Below are 16,916 nucleotides of genomic sequence, written 5' to 3'. Positions count from 1 at the left end.
TACTTCTAAGTCTTGGGCAAAGTGGCAAAGCTTTCAAAAGGAATCCACTTTGAAAATAATTTTTGGAAACCCTGCTGGTCAATTCAGCTAGATTCAGATTTTTAAGGATCTCTCTTAAAATAAAGCACTCAAAAATCTTTACTTTTTTAAAACTATAAATATAATAAGAAAATTATTTAGTGTATCACCACTGAAAAAAGCCCCACAGATGAGAACCACTAACTGTGATTGTTCATTGATGGTCAGAGTTAAAAGTAGGGGGAAAATATTTTTATCTCTTTTCAAATACACTTTTTGAGAGACATGAACTGTTCTCAATGGACACTTTTCTGTAGAGAAAAGGCATTATTAGAGAGAGGAAAGAGAGCAGTTCTAAGTGAATATCTGGGTTGTAGTCCAATCTGTGTAATTCAAGGGAAGTCACAAACTCTCTGGGATTCAGTTTTCTTGTCTAAAAAAAGGAAGATAAGACCTACCCTTATTATTTCATGGGCTTGTTATTAGCATTAGAGGAGAATAACAGATATGAGAAGTACTTTGAATAAAGCACTAAGATACTATTCAATTATTAAAATCACTAAAAATTTGTTTGAAATAATTTATATGGTACTTAAGTAATTACACAAGTATTATGTCATCCTCTATATTCTGTCTGTATACCCACAAATATGTCTCATATACATAGATAAAATGAACTTTTCATACACATACACACACACATGCACGCATGCACACACACATATATATATATATTTACACAATTACATATAAAATGAACTTTCAAAAACAAAACTATAGCCAATTTTTTAAAAAAGTTTTAAACTAGTCAATTACCTATAAGCAAAAGGAAAAGGAAAATAAGGAAAGTATGGACAAAAGTTTCCTTTAGTCAATATTTTCAACTTTATTCTAACAAGCATGTGTTGCCCCAATTTGCTATGCAATATTTAATCATTTCAAATTTCATATTTTCCTCATTTTGATGAATATTAAAAGATTGCCACCTACAAATATGATAAAGACTAGATTGAAAATAAATCAGCACAATTCAGAGTCTAATTGTAGATTTAAAATACAGTCATAGAATTGAAGGTTCAGATCAACTATTTCACCAATTCAAGTTATCATCCCATTATAGGGAACCTAATCAGAAATCCATAAGATCGTAAATTCAGAGCTGGAAGGGTCCTTAGAAGTCATTGAGTCCAACCTCCTCAGTTTACAGATGAGGAAAATGAGGCACAAAGAAATTAAATTATTTTCCAATGTCTTGAGTTGAGATTCAGATTTCAAATCAAGCACTCTCTCCATTACATCAAAGTGATTTTATGTAGCCTGCTCATACAGTAACCTTTACTATTATTTGGAACAACTTTGACTTTAAAATAGTGTTCTTTATAATTATAATAAGGCAAAATCTATTTTTGCATAATTTTCACAATATACTAATTATTTGCTCTTCAGCGGTACAGTACTTCCCATCCTATACTTTGCTACATCCTCTACTTCTTCCCAAAGGAAACAAAGTGAAATTAAAACTATTTTAAAAACACAATAATAATCCCTGCTCAGCTCAAGCTCAATGCCTAGTTGGTATCCCAAATGTTTCAGATCTGCCCAGCAGCAGTAGAGAGCAACCTGTCTATATTATATTATGGTTTTATAGTTCTATTACAATGTAATGGAATATCAATCTTCACTAGAATGACATATAAATAAATCTCATAAATATAATAATAATACAATACATATATAAATCATATTCCACTTGGTAATGTGTTATGGGCCAGAACTCTGAAACAAGGATTCTTACAAAGTGCTAAGTGGAACTGATAATACAATGGTTATCTAGTTTAGCATGGTGATTAATAGTTCTCTAGTTCAGTACATGTACAAAAGTACTTAATATAGTTCTACAAGATTCACACCTATGATGATGTAATTAAAATAGAGCATATGAAGCTGGGACAAACTCAGCCAGAGACATCCCATCTTCGGTCAGGCTCCTGGTGGCTCTCCTCGGGGACCAAGAGGCTTAGAGACAGACTCGGAGAAGACAAGAGGACTGGAGGCAGAAGTTCAAGCTCTCAGAGCCAAGGAGAGACATTCATTCCATCTTCATCAGCCTCATGGTAGCTGGTGTGTCCTCCTGCTCCCCCCACTGAGACCAAGGGCCATCTGAAGGGCTTCAAGCAAGCTAACCGGGCCCCAGGCAAAGAGACAATAAAGAATTTGGACTTTATCCCTAAATATTCTCGTGGTGATTACTCTGCTGAAAAGAAGGCTGATCCAGAGACCTCCAGAAAACCAACAAAAACATTATAGTAATGGAACTGGTAATAGTAACTGGGGAAAGGAGAGAGAAAAACACTACAAAACTAAAGCTATATTCCACTTATTCTTTTACTTTTGATTCTAAAACTGAGTCAGGCTTCATTTGGGATTTGATTAAAACTGTATTGAAAGTAGAGCTTCCATAGTCTAATTTCAAAAGCTGGAGGAATACAAACAAGCTGGAGGAAATCCTAGCTAATAAGCTGAAAACAGTCATTTGGTAAATCAATAGATTTGCCCTTTTCCTCAAAGGTGGAAGCAATGCTAATCAGAGCACACATGTAAATGAGCATCTCCTGATTAGTGAGAGTTACTTCAGTCAAAATAATTCTTTACTCCTGTCAAACCAGTTAGATAGCTCATGTTAATTTGCTACTTGGTTTGTGGGTTCACTTTCAAGCATCTTTAATATGATCCTCTTTTGAAATGATGGTTTGAACAAGAAAGTGACTCTTGTTTGGAAAATCATATTCCAGATAATTCATGCAGCGTTAATGCTCCTTCAAACTTCTCTCTCTCTCTCTCTCTCTCTCTCTTTCTCACACACACACACACACACACACACCCACACACACACGGTGCACACAATACAACAGAATAGGGGAAATCAACTTAGCAAATTAGTATTTGAGAGGCAGATTTTGACTAGGCTGTGAAGCTAGGGAGACCCAAGTTCAAATTCTGCATCTGAGACATACTAGTAGCTATGTGACTTGTTGTGGTTCAGCTGTTTCAATTGTGACTCTTCATGACCCCATTTTGGGATTTTCTTGGCAAAGATAGTTGAGTGGTTTGCTATTTCCTTCTCCAGCTCATTTTATATATGAGAAAACTGAGGCAAAAAGGGCAAAATGACTTAATTAAGTCCCCAGGGTCACAGAACTACTAAGCTTCTGAAACAGACTGAACTCAGGAAAATGAGACTTCCAGAATCCAGGCCCAGCAACTGTATCCACTGCAATATCTAGCAGTCATAGCAAGCAATTAACTTCTTGATGCCCTATCCAGCTTCTTAAACTGTGGTTCACAACCCCATATGGGGTCTTGTAACTGAATGTGGGATCATGAAATTATGATTTATTATCAGTAAAGTTTGATTTGCATTTTATTTTATATACCTTCATGCCTTGGGTCAAAAACAATTTTTGGATGAAAAGGGGTTGCAAATGGAAAAAGTTGAAGGTCTAGAAGATTGTAAATTGTAAATAGCACATTACCACTTAAAAAAAGCCCCACAGATGAGAATCTCAGTTAGTGGTTATTCATTGAAGGTCATATATCAGGATTAAAAAGTAGGGAGAAAATACTTTTATCTCTTTTCAAAAACACTTTTTGAGATACATGTGAACTTCTCAATAGACAGGGGAAAGAAAGAGGTTCTAAGTGAATAGCTAGGTTGTGTGTGTGTGTGTGTGTGTGTGTGTGTGTAAAAACATAGCCTTATGTTGTTAGAGAGTTTTCTCACCTGGGAATTCCCTATACCAATGAAATCATAGATTATTTTTTTTAGTAATTATTCCTAAAATATAATTTATTAAAAGTTTTGTTAAAACCTAGATAAACAAAGAGGGTAAAATTATTGGATAAGGTAAGGCTGGAAAAGTTCCTATGATATTTATTCACCCTTTCTTTGGATTACTTTGAGACTTAGATGGACTCACTTGAAAGTGTGAATGATAAACTCAGTAGATTAAAACATGGTGCTAACAGGATTAATGTTATTGGTTCTGTCTCTTCTTGGCTCTCTCCTCCTATTCCATGGCCAAAGACATAACTAAGCTTAATTACCTTCGCATAAAATGTGAGGCTTTTGTGACCAGTCTGTAAAATAGCAGCTCTTAACTTTTTTTATGTCATGAATCCTCCCCCTTCTTCAGCAGCCTAGTAAAGTCTTTATGAATCCCTTTTCAGAATAATTTTTAAATACATAAAATATAAAATGCTTAGGTTTACAAAAGGAAACTAATCATATTAAAATAGATTATTAAAATGCATGGACCCTGGATTGAAAAGTCCCTACTAAATAATCCAGCCAGTGTAGACAAAATTCTAAGATTTTGTTGCCATTTTTAATTGCACTATTTTATCACCTAAATTCATTTTTTCTGGGATAAATCATAGTAGATTGATGACAATACCTAAAAGAATATAGGGATGAATTTATTAGGGGAAAAGTAGAAAAAACACTAGATTTAGAGTCAGTGCACTTTGAAAAAGTTGCATGGTAAGTTTCTGGCTTCAATCTTCTCATCTGAGACTCCTAATGTTCTCTCTCATTCAAGAACTTTGACCATATGATTTTTTTTTCTTTTAAATCCTCATTTACTTTTTCCTCGTTTTTCCATGCACTGTTCTCCTCCTGGCTCAAAGGCCAGAGTAACAGTGAGTGTCGACATCTTAATAGCCAGATACCTTAAATAAGGTTCAGAGCTTCCTTGAAGTGAGACGGTGTCTGTTTGGAAAGACGGACTTATGTATTGAACTACAATGGTCAAATTTTATTTCATTTCTGATGTCTTCCTTCCTTGGTTTTGTTATTTTTTGTAACCACAGTTGAGCTATGAGCTCATGAGCTATAAGCTATAAGTCCAGTTAGAAAGGAGCTACCTAGAAGTAGCTGTCTAAATAAATTAGCAGAAAAACTGGAGGTACACGTTAGGGAAGAATGTGGAGTGATGCACTTAAATAAAACATTTAGAGTTTACCAAACCTATTTAAGGGTTTAATCCTAAGTGGATGAATTCAACAGTTTTTTCTAATAGTCTAAAGGCTGGTGGTTATACATTCCTATAAAGTCTTTCTGTGGAGCAACTAGATGGCTCATTGAAGAGAGCACTGGATTTGAAATTATGAGTTCAAATGTGCCCTTGGACACTTACTAACTGTAATTCTGGCCAAATCACTTCACCCTCTTTGCCTCAGCTTCCTTATCTGTAGAATGAGTTACAGAAGGAAATGGCAAACCACTCCAATATCTCTGCCAAGCAAACTCCAAATGAGTCACAAAGAAAGAGACTAGCAAAGAATACAAGGAGGCAATTTTTCAGATAAAATTTAAGCTGTTTCTAGTCATATGAAAAAATGCTCTGTATCACACTATTGGTCAGAGAAATGAAAATTAAAACAATTCTGAGGTACCACTTTACACCTCTCAGATTGGTTAAGATGACAGGAAAAAGTAATGATGAATGCAGGAGGGAGTATGGGAAAATGGGACATTAATACATTGTTGGTGATTCAATCATTCAGAAGAACAATGCAAACTACTCTCAAGGGCATACCCTTTGATCCAGCGTCCCTACTTGGTCTGTATCCCAAATAGATCAAAAAGAGGAAGAAGAACCAACGTGAAAAAATGTTTGGAACAGCTCTTTTTGTAGTGGCAAGGAACTGGAAATTTAGAGAGGGTGCCCTTCAGTTGAGGAATGGTTAAGTAAGTTATGGTATATGAATGTTATGGAATATTATTGTTCCATAAGAAATGATCCACAGAACGATTTCAGAAAACCCTGGAAAGACTTAACATGAATTGTTGCCAAATGAAGTGATTAGAACCAAGAGAATATTGTACATGGTTACAAGAAGATTATGTGATGATCAATTCTGATGGACATGGCTCTTTTCACATGAGGTGAAGGCAATTCCAATAGACTTGTGATGGAAAAGTGTCATCCACATCCAGAGAGAGAACTATGGCGCCTAAATGTGTATCAAAGCATAGTATTTTCACCTTTTTGTTGTTGTTGTTTGCATGTTTTTTTTTTCCTTTCTTGATCTGAAATTTTTTTGGTACAGAAAGATGAATATAGAAATATGTTTAGAAGAACTATACATGTGTAATCTATATCAGATTGCTTGCTGTCTTGGGAAAGGGGGAAGAGGGAGGAAAGAAAAATTTGGAACATAAAGTTTTGCAAAGATGAATTGAGAAAACTATCTTTGCATGTATTTAGAAAAATAAAATACTATTTAAAAAGAGAGTTGGACAAGGCTAAACAATAACAAAAAGTCTTTCCTAATTGCTTAGAGCCCTGCTACTTAATTTAATTATTTTTTGGGGGGTAGAGGACACAGTTTTCTTTATCAACAATCACTAAAGAAATAGGATGATATAGAATTAACCCCTTCCTCTATTCACATAAACCCTGAGGGCTTAGTTTTGAATCTATCTCTTAGGAATAAAATACAAACTTCTTAGCTTACATTTAAGGCTCCCTCCAGTTTAGCTCCCTTCAACCAATTCTTTTTGCTTTATTTCATATTTCTACCTCCACACATGTTCTATATCACAAACCAGACTACTAAGTATTTCCCGAATTTAACATGATATTCACAAAGACCATCCCCTCTCTTATTCCCCCATGCCTAGAATACTTTTCCTTAACTTTAGATTTCCTCCTTTATTTACTGGTGCCCCCCTCCATAAATTAAATTATATTTACTTTATATTTGAGGAACTCTGCCTTACTGAAATCCAATTCATGCACAAGTCAAGCTATCACTCATGATGTAATTGGTGTTTTAGGAAAACAAAGAACAACAACTCTGAACATACCTAAGAATGCATCATACTGTTAAAACAGAAGCTCCTTAAAAGGCAGAATCGCTTTCATTTTTGTCTTTTTTATTCCAGTACCTGGCAGAATGCCTGGTACATTGTAAGCACTTAATAAATGCTTGCTGACTAAATGTTAAAATCCTTCTCTTACTTTAAGGCTCACCTCAAGTGACCCCCAAGGTCCTCCAAGAAATTTGCCCTGATCTTCTCAGTTGGAACATAATTTCTGCTTTATAATTCTCTTGCTCTACCCTGTTTACATTTATCTGATCTGAAGTAAAGGGAAAAAAAACAACTGTTGTTTCTTCTTTGTAATTTAGAAACCCAGAGAGAAAACAGTTCTATAACAATAGATGCATCTGGGAGAAAAATGTTAGTCTTGAAGAAAAATTAAATGGAGAAGAAGGAAAAGAATCTGAGAGTACTCTTTTTTCATTTTTCATTAAATTGTTTATGAAAGAAGGATGTAAAATGTCAAAGGAAAAGGAGGCATTCAGAAAAGCCGAAAGTGATCCATGAGAAGAAATAGTCAGCTTAGATGTATCCTGCCTTTGGCAAATGCAACATCTGAAAAACCTGGATTTAAAAAATAGATCAGGAGGTAATTTTGCCATAGGTGGTTTTATTTTTAACATGATGTTTCACAGATGTATCTTACTTCAAGTGGCAGATGGATCGTCATTGAAACAACAAGCTAGGAGTCAAGCGGAAAATTGTATACATTCTAAGTTTCTGTAATATTTAATATTCATTAAGGAAGCTTGCCTTTTTTCCTTTAGGAAGTCATGTAGGTTAAGACAGGGTCTTACTAGTGCTAAATGGTCACTAGATTTTCACCATTAGTAAACAAATGCTTTTTATTTTCAAACTATTTAACACTTTTCAAAACCTTTTTCATATTCATTGTCTCCTGGCAAACCTGATTTTTGCATCTTTAGAAAATCAATTAAGAGAGATTAAGAGACCAAGCCAGAGGCTATATAGGCAGTTATAATGGAAGAATCTGAATAAGGACTTTTGTGTCTTTATTCCCAAGTCATGGACACTTTCAACCACACCTGCACAAATGCATTTTATGTCTAAACTGACTTATGATTAATTTCTAGGACATATGCACTATACTTGGGAAAGATTTGTGTGTGTGTTTGCATGTCAGATTTCATCATTTCTGAAATGAAATGAAAATGACCTTGGAATTGGCAGGTTTCCTTACCTTGCTTTATTTTAAAATGTCTAACTGAATAAAGCATGAACTATGTTGAAACTCATACTTAAAGTGGATTTTTGGTGAAGTCAGTAGTTTTATGCTGACGAGTTTTTAAAAAAGCATTATAAAAACATACATATACATACAAAGCATTATAAAAACATACATATCACATATCACTTACATACACTCACACAATTGTCGGAAATGCCTTATTTGATTTGAGGATTACGTAGGAATACCTCTCAAGTCAAAGAGTGCATAAGTAAATGCAACTCCCTCAAGCATGTCAATTTGCAAGATCAGATTTTTAATAGAGTTAAATCCAGCATGTTCTAAAGTAAGAGTCATAAAAATGACTGGAATTGGCAGCTTCTCTTACCGTACTTTATTCTTCCTCTTCTTCAACTCCCGTCTCTTTATGCACCACCACTCTTGTGACTGACATGTCAGGGTGCTGCTCTTTGGCTTCCTTAATTGCCTGTGCCAATGCCTAGCAAGGGAAAAAGACCGATAATTTGAGTTAGTTGCTCACTCAGTAGTCAAATTGGAAAACGGTATTTAAAAAGGACCTCCATGAATAGAACCCTGAGCTTGGAAATTGGAAGACAGCTTCCTGAGTTGTAGCTGTGGGTTCCTGGGTATGTCACTTAGTTCTGTTTGCCTCGGTTACCCATGCCATCTGTAAAATGAGTTGGAGAAGGAAATGACAACATTTCAGTATCTCTGCCAAGAAAACCCCAAATGGGGTCATGAACAGTCAGACATGACTGAAAGGAATGAACAGGAACAAATAGCATTTATATCCTTTGGTAATAAGGGATGGCATGGACCCCAGGGTCATCAAAGACAAAAAGAAAAAGTTCTATCTGTTGGTATCTATATGAATATGAAGTCTTTCTTACAGAGATGTCAGGGATCCATAATAACACCCCCCCTCCAAGCAAAGTGGGCACAAGTGTAGTAGAGTATTTGTAGAGTTTGGGGAATAGACAAACTTTTCATTTGACTAAAGGTATGAATGTTAGAAGAGAGAGAGAGAGAAAAGGACTGGATCTATAAAGAGGGAACTTCCAAATAAAGAGACTTCATTTCTACCAATACAAATCAATGCCATTTCTGCATTTTATGGTCCTAAAAATTTGCCTGTAGTACTGAGATGTTACCCATGCAATGTGGATCAACAACAGGACTGAAAAATTAGAAATGGAACATATATACTAGAAAAGTGTTGTAAATTCATATTAGGGTCATTGTGAAGTACCTTGGGTATCAGGCTTCAGGCATTGGTCACTTAAACCATGGAAGTCTTTGAAGGTTTTTGAGCTGAGGAGTATAACATTATCATAAACCCCCCCCCAATGTTATTTTAAAGAGTTATCTAATCAGTCAGCAAGTGTTTAGTAAGGGTTTATTTATTTATTTAGATTTTTTTTTTTTTTGCACTACATGAAAGACGCTATTTTTTTACCTCAATTGCTACCTAGCCATAATCAATGAATGAGTGCAGCCTCAGTCAAATAACGACCTGTTGACGACCTTAGCTTAAAAAGGCCAAGGTCTCCCATTGCATCCAGGGCCATCTCCAGTCATCCTGATCTGTCTCTTGCCACTGGATCCAGATAGCTCTGAAGGGGAAAGTGAGTATGGTGATCTTGCACAGCCCTCCCTCACTTAATTCCAATTCAATTGCATGTCACAGCATCACTTCCCTGATGTCATGGTCCTCTTCCAGAATAAAGGACAAACAACGTGAATATAAATACAGAGACATGCCAAAGCATTAATTGAAGCACTTTTTTCAGTAGCAAAAAAAAAAAATAAATTAGACAAAGTAGGTTTCTCTCTATTGGCGAAAGGCCAATCAAAACAGTGGTAAAAGAAAATAAGGTTAATTTGCTATGCTATAAGAAATAATGAATATAGGGATTTCTGACAAACAATGAAAAGATCTAAATGAATTGATAGAGAGTGGGAAAAAAAAGCAAGCAGAACTAAGAGAATCATATATAAAATGAGTATGGTGATTTAAATGAAAACAACTAAATAGGCAGCTGAATTTAGATTGAATGTAATAACTAATCTTGGTCCTAGAAAACAATGATATACATACCACTACTTTTCCTTGGTAGGGAATAGATTTAAGTATCTGGATAATTGGATTATAGTTAGAATAAGAAAAATAATCTAAGCCCAACCACTTTATTTTTACAGAGGAGGGAACTAATTTAATTTTTGTCCAAAGTGACATGGATGGTAAATATCAGAGGTCTGATATAAACCCAAGACTTCAGTCTCTAGGGCTTATTTTATACTAGACTACTTTTCATGCTGTATATGCTATCAAAAAGCAATGGGTTCTGTTTTATTTAATTGTTTTTCTTTATAACAAGGAAGACTTTATTAGGGGTGAGAGTGGTACAGGAATATTGGGAAATAACTATGACTATTTTTTTCAAAAAAGTATTAAGTTTTTTTTGTTTGTTTGTTTGTTTGTTTTTTTTAAAGATGGGCGGCTGAGTTTCAATTGTAAAAGTGCTGCCACAATTCTCCAAAATAGAAAGGTTCATTCCCTTGTGTGCATATAGAACAGGGAAAGAATGGATTATGGCGCCCTCTAGTGATAATATCAGTCAATGTTTCTTATTTAACTAAAGTCCGAGTAAAATTTTTTATTTACATCTGTTCCCCTGCTTACCTCCCCCAGCCCATCACTACTCTCCAGTCTCTTTATTGCAGAAATACAGAAAAGAACAGAGAGGCAGTTTATCAGGATAGAATTAATAGAAGGCAAAAGTAAGAAATAACTTAGTGATTTCTTTCCTATGAAAGAAAGAAAAATTGAAGACCAGAGGGAACTAAAATCTGACTCTCCTCATTCCCAGACACCTAACTTTTCAGTCCGCCATTCTAAGAAAATGCTGAGTAGTAAAAGCGTTCTTTATCCTCACATATAAAAAGCATGCAATCTTTGCAGACGGGCAAGTTATGCCTTTGATCCATATTGCACGTGAGAAACTCTGGGTAATATCTCAATATTAAAGGCAAAATTTAGGCCCATAAGATGCAGGAATGGCATTGATTTGTATTGGCAAAAATGAAGTCTCTTATCTAGAAGTTCCCTCTTTATAAATGTGGTTCCTTTCTCTCTCTCTTAGTCAAACTAAAAGATTCTCTATTCCCCAAACACTACACACACACACACACACACACACACACACACACACACAGAGAGGGATTTTTGGCATGAGAAGTACAAAAAATATTGGTTTTGGAACTCTTATGGTAAAGCTAAAATTACCTAAGAGAAAAATTCATGATTTTTTAAAAATTATTTTTACAGATGGAAAGAAATGCAACCTAGAATGGATTATAGTATCTTATTAGGAAAACATGGATCCAAAATGTAACACTACAGTATGACCAATACCATATGTTGTTACTTCAATAAGTCTACTAGCTTCTGGTTAATGCCCCCCAAAATTGGTTTTTGCACAATGATTTGAGTTGTGAGTTATTCTGTGCAAAGAGTATTACCAATAAAAACAAGAGTTGGAAAGTCTTGACTGAGAATAGGGAAGAAGCTTAAACATACTAAAATTTTAGTGCTATCAGCAGGAAGTGGAAAGTTAGGAGGAGAAAGGTATTTAGAATAGGAATGACAATATGTTTAAAAAAGTGTGTGTGTGTGTGTGTGTGTGTGTGTGTGTGTGTATGTGTGTGTGTAAAACAGGAAAAAAAAAGGAAGGATAAAAGTAACTACAAAGTGTCAAGTATTACTGCATGCTTTGTTTCTTTTATTTTAAATTGATTGTATCTTAGGTCTCATATAACCAAAGCATTACTATATAAACTTTTATATTTCAAAGAATTTGAGATACTGCATAAGCACTGTGTGTGTTTCTTGCTCTTTTTAGGATCAAAGACCTTCTTTAGGTGGTCTAAAATTTATGGATACCTTTTCAGAATATTTGTATCCTATATTCCTAATTGAAGAATATCCTAAATTTGAGCTGGAAGTTAGTCAAAATAATGCATTTTTTTCTATTTAAGTTCATGAACTCTACTGAAATGTGCCCATAGATCAGTGGGGATGGGAGAGAGGGTGGGTTTGTGGATCCTGGATTATGAACAGATCTAAAACAAACCTTTCACTTTACAAATAAAGAAACCGAGACCTGTAAATCAGTTCCATGGTAATTAAGTGCTTTCTATGTAGTGGGTATATAATGAATGTTGTTGAAGTGAAATTTACAGTACTTTGGCAGATACATCCAACAATTTATCTTACAACTATAAATACTTTTCATGGGGCTCAGGGATAGGGGGCCTAAGAAAGTTGGTGTCTAGCTGTCCAGCTGTTGTTTGATACAGAAATAGCTTTGTTATACTACTCAGACTAACATAACACAAAAGGTACCAATAGTCTTTAAAGTACATTATAACTTGTATTCATTTGGTGAGCATCTAGCACGAAAAATATGCCATGTTCCATGATGTACAACAAAGTAAGTTTTGTTTGGCGGAAAGTTACTTAGACATTGAAATTTTGCTTCCTTTGGGCATCCAGGCAGATATGAAACCACAGGCTACCACAATAATTTTCCTTTCATAAAACCAGCATTTTAGAATTATATTCTATAAAAATGTGGATTTGTTGTCATCCTAATTGAAAATTTTGAGGAAGGATGGTCAGTCAACGAACATTTATTAAATATTACATATCTGTATGACATTACATATGTGAAGTTTTGGGGATACAAATAAAAAGGTAAAAAGTAAAAAGGTAAAAGGGGCAGTGAGATGGTGTGCTGGCCCTGGAATCAGGAGGCCCCAAGTTCGAATGCAACCTCAGACACTTCACACTTACTAGTGCCCAGGCAAGTCACTTAGCCCTAACTGCCTTACAAAACAAAACCAACAAAAAATAAAGGTAAAAATAGCCCCTACCCTCAAGAAGTTTACACTGTAATGGGAGAAACTTTAGATTCGAAAACTAGAGATAATAAGGGCCTTAAGAAGATAAAAATTGAACTTTTTTTAAAATATTTTTATTTTTCAAAACATATGCATGGATAATTCTGCAACATTAGCCCTTGCAAGTTTTCCCCCCTTCCCCTCCCCTAGATGGCAAGTAGTCCAATATATGTTAAACATGGTAGAAATATATTAAATCCAATATTTGCATACATATTTATATAATTATCTTGCTATATAAGAAAAATCAAATCAAAACAGAAAAAAAATGAAGAAAATAAAATGCAAGCAAACAACAACAAAAAGAGTGAGAATGCTATGTTGTGAATTACACTCAGTTCCTGTAGTCCTCTCTCTGGGTGTAGAGGGCTTTCTTCAACACAAGACCACTGGAACTGTTCTGAATTAGCTCACTGTTGAAAATAGCCATGTCCATCAGAAATGATCATCATATAATATTGCTGTTGCTGAGTACAATGATCTCCTGGTCCTGCTCATTTCACTTAGCATAAATTCATGTAAGTCTCTCCAGGCCTCTCAGAAATCATCCTGCTAGTCATTTCTTACAGAACAATAATATTCCATAACATTCATATACCACAGCTTATTCAGCCATTCTCCAATGAATGGGCATCCACTCAGTTTCCAGTTCCTTGCCACTACAAAAAGGGCTGCCTCAAACATTTTTGTATATGTGGGTCCCTATCCCTCCTTTAAGGTCTCTTTGGGATATAAGCTCAGTAGTAACACTGCTGAGTCAAAGGGTATTTACAGTTTTGATAACCCTTTGGGCATAGTTCCAAATTGCTCTCCAGAATGGTTGGACTCATCCACAACTCCACCAAGAATGTATCAGTATCCCAGTTTTCCCACATCCTCTCTAATATTCTTCATTATCTTTTTCTGTCATCTTAGCCAATTTGAGAGGTGTTTAGTGGTATATCTCAGAGTTGTCTTAATTTGCATTTCTCTAATCAATAATGATTTAGAGCACCTTTTCATATAACTGAGATCGTTTCAATTTCTTCATCTGAAAATTGTCTGTTCGTATCTTTTGACTTTATCAATTGGAGAATGGCTTGAATTCTTAAAAATTTGGGTCAATTCCCTATATATTTTAGAAATGAGGACTTTATCAGAACCCTTGAATGTAAAATGCTTCCCCAGTTTATTGCTTCCCTTTTAATCTTGTCTGCATTAGTTTTGTTTGTACAAAAACGTTTTAACTTAATATAATCAAAATTATCTATTTTGTGATCACTAATGATCTCCAGTTCTTCTTTGGTTACAAATTTCTTCCTCCACAGATCTGAGAGGTAAACTATTCTATGTTCATGTTATCATTCTTTATGTTTTGATCATGAACCCATTTCAACCTTATCTTGATATACAGTGTTAGATGTGGGTCAATGCCTAGTTTCTGCCATACTAGTTTCCAATTTTCCAGCAGTTTTTGTAAAATGGTGAGTTCTTATTCAAAAAGTCTTTGGGTTTGTTAAACATTATGTTGCTATAGTCATTGACTATTTTGCCCTGTGACACTAAATTATTCCACTGATTGACTACTCTCTTTCTTAGCCAGTACCAAATGGTTTTGATGACCACTGCTTTAATAACAGTTTTAGATTTGGTAAAGCTAAGCTCCCTTCATTTGCATTTTTTCATTAATTTCCTTGAAATTCTTGACCTTTTGTTCTTCCAGATGAATTTTATTATTATTTTTCTAGGTCTGTAAAATAATTTCTTGGGAGTTTGATTGGCACAGCACTAAATAGACTAATTTAGGCAGTATTGTCATTTTTATTATATTTGCTTGGCCCATCCAAGAGCACTTGGTATTTTTCCAGTTGCTTAGAACTGACTTTCTTTGTGTGAAAAGTGTTTTGTAGTTTTGCTCATATAGTTCCTGATTTTCCCTTAGCAGATAATTTCCCAAATATTTTATACTTTCAACAGTTATTTTAAATGGAATTTTTCTTTATATCTCTTGCTGTTGGACTTTACTGGTGATGCATAAAAATGTTGATAATTTATGTACATTTATTTTGCATCCTGCAATTTTGCTAAAGTTGTGGATTGTTTCTAATACTTTTTTGTTGATTATCTAGGGTTTTCTACGTATACCATCAACTCAAATACAAAGAATGATAATTTGGTTTTTTTCATAATTCAACTTAATATTGAGTAGGAGATTATGTGGGCAGATCTACACTTTAGGAAAATCACTTTGGCAAGTAAGTTTAGAATAGATTGCAATAGATACTTAAGGGAGAGAGACCAATTAGAAATCTATTATATTCATTAAGGAGAAAGATCATGAGAGTGAACATAGTAGTGGTTATGTCAGGAGAGAAAGGGAGATGCTGGATATACTGAGTGAATAAGAATGAGGGGAAAGGGATGAAATCAATGTTTCCAAGCCCAAATAACTAGGAGGAAAAAAGCATATCGAGTTTGGGATATCAAAAGGCACTTAATTTGGATGTTAGATTATTTCCCATCAAGTTGCTGTGGAGAAAAGATCAACTGTAATGCTTGTCTTCCCTGATTAAACTTTGAAATTTTAATACAGAAAAAATGATATGGGTTTCTGCTATTTAGAACCAGGTAGTATTGTAGATAGAGTGCCAGAACTGAAATCCAGAAGACCCCAGTACAAATCCAGCATGAAATTTACTGTGTGACTCTGAGCAAGACACTTAACAGTTTGCCTCCTTTATTCATCCATAAAAATAAGCTGGAAAAGAAAATGGCAAACTATTCTAGTATCTTTACCGTAAAAAGAAAACCTCAACTGGAGCCACAATCAGACAGAAGCCTTAACAATAACAATACTGAATGAATATAGAATCTGCTTCTTTATTATATATCACAAAACAAATACAGATTGTGTTTGTTCATTAATGATGTCCCCTTAGGTTTTAGAAATAATCTGGGAAAGAGGTTTGTGAGATTATTTGAGATAATATTTGATCTTCCCAACATCAGCAATGAAAGGAAAACTACTGTCCTCATTTAATTCTCAACAGCTTGGTCATTTAATTATGGCCTTCAAAAACAGACAAGCACAACAGAACATAAAATTAAATTTCCTTAAAAAGCCTATGCTACATTATAATTAAAATGAAAATTAAATCAGTAGGGCTTAAGGCTTTAAAAAAAACTTCAGGGAAGGCTAGTGAGTAGAAAGTATAGACATATAGATTTTAGCTCAATTTAAGAAAGGATTTTAAAAAATTTTTTTTAAATTGGACAGCAATTTAAAGCTGTCCAAAAAAGAAAAGGTATTGTCATTCTAGGTAAAATTGTCTCTTCCAGCAAAGGTTGGATGACTGCTTTCTAAAATGAATTTGTCTATCAAAGGGGATTGGATAGAAGCTAGGTAGTGCAATAGAGTTCTGGGCTTGGAGTCAGGAAGACACAACTTCATGAGTTCAAAGCTGGCTTCAGACACTTTTACCTACATGATCCTGGACAAGTAACTTAACTCTTTTTTCTCTAGTTCATTTTATAGATAAGAAAACTGAGGCAAAACAAACTGGCAAACTACTCCAGCATCTCTACCAAGAAAACTCCAAATGAGGTTACAAAGAGTAGGATATAACTGGAAAAAAATGCCTGAACAACAACAAAAGGAGTTGGACTAAATGACTCTATAAGAAATATGGAGCATCTAGGATATCTTAGGTTCTTCTCACCTGTGTATTCCTTTCCACTTCCACAATGAGATCTATGTCATCATATACTAGTAGCAATATCCCTAATTAATGCCAATATTTCATTAAAGCAAATTCTAAATATTAAAGTTATTCTCATATACTATTTAATATCTACATTTTA

At 34.6% G+C, this 16,916-nt stretch overlaps 1 protein-coding gene across 21 annotated transcripts in view; it reads right to left on the bottom strand.

Moving 5' to 3' along the window:
• EPB41L2 (erythrocyte membrane protein band 4.1 like 2) overlaps nt 1–16,916 on the bottom strand; it is a 281,401-nt gene that overhangs the window by 9,348 nt on the left and 255,137 nt on the right. For all 21 annotated transcript variants that reach the window (XM_031964261.1, XM_031964262.1, XM_031964266.1 and 18 more), the window contains one exon: nt 8,482–8,592. In XM_031964261.1, coding sequence (XP_031820121.1) covers nt 8,488–8,592 — 105 coding nt within the window. In that variant the 3' untranslated portion in view covers nt 8,482–8,487. The remainder of the gene's footprint in view (nt 1–8,481; nt 8,593–16,916) is intronic.

This window comes from Sarcophilus harrisii, chromosome 4 (assembly GCF_902635505.1).
Source record: "Sarcophilus harrisii chromosome 4, mSarHar1.11, whole genome shotgun sequence".
Classification (NCBI taxonomy): domain Eukaryota; kingdom Metazoa; phylum Chordata; class Mammalia; order Dasyuromorphia; family Dasyuridae; genus Sarcophilus; species Sarcophilus harrisii.
Note: the sequence above shows the minus strand (reverse complement) of the source record. Positions and strands in the feature narration are given on the sequence as shown.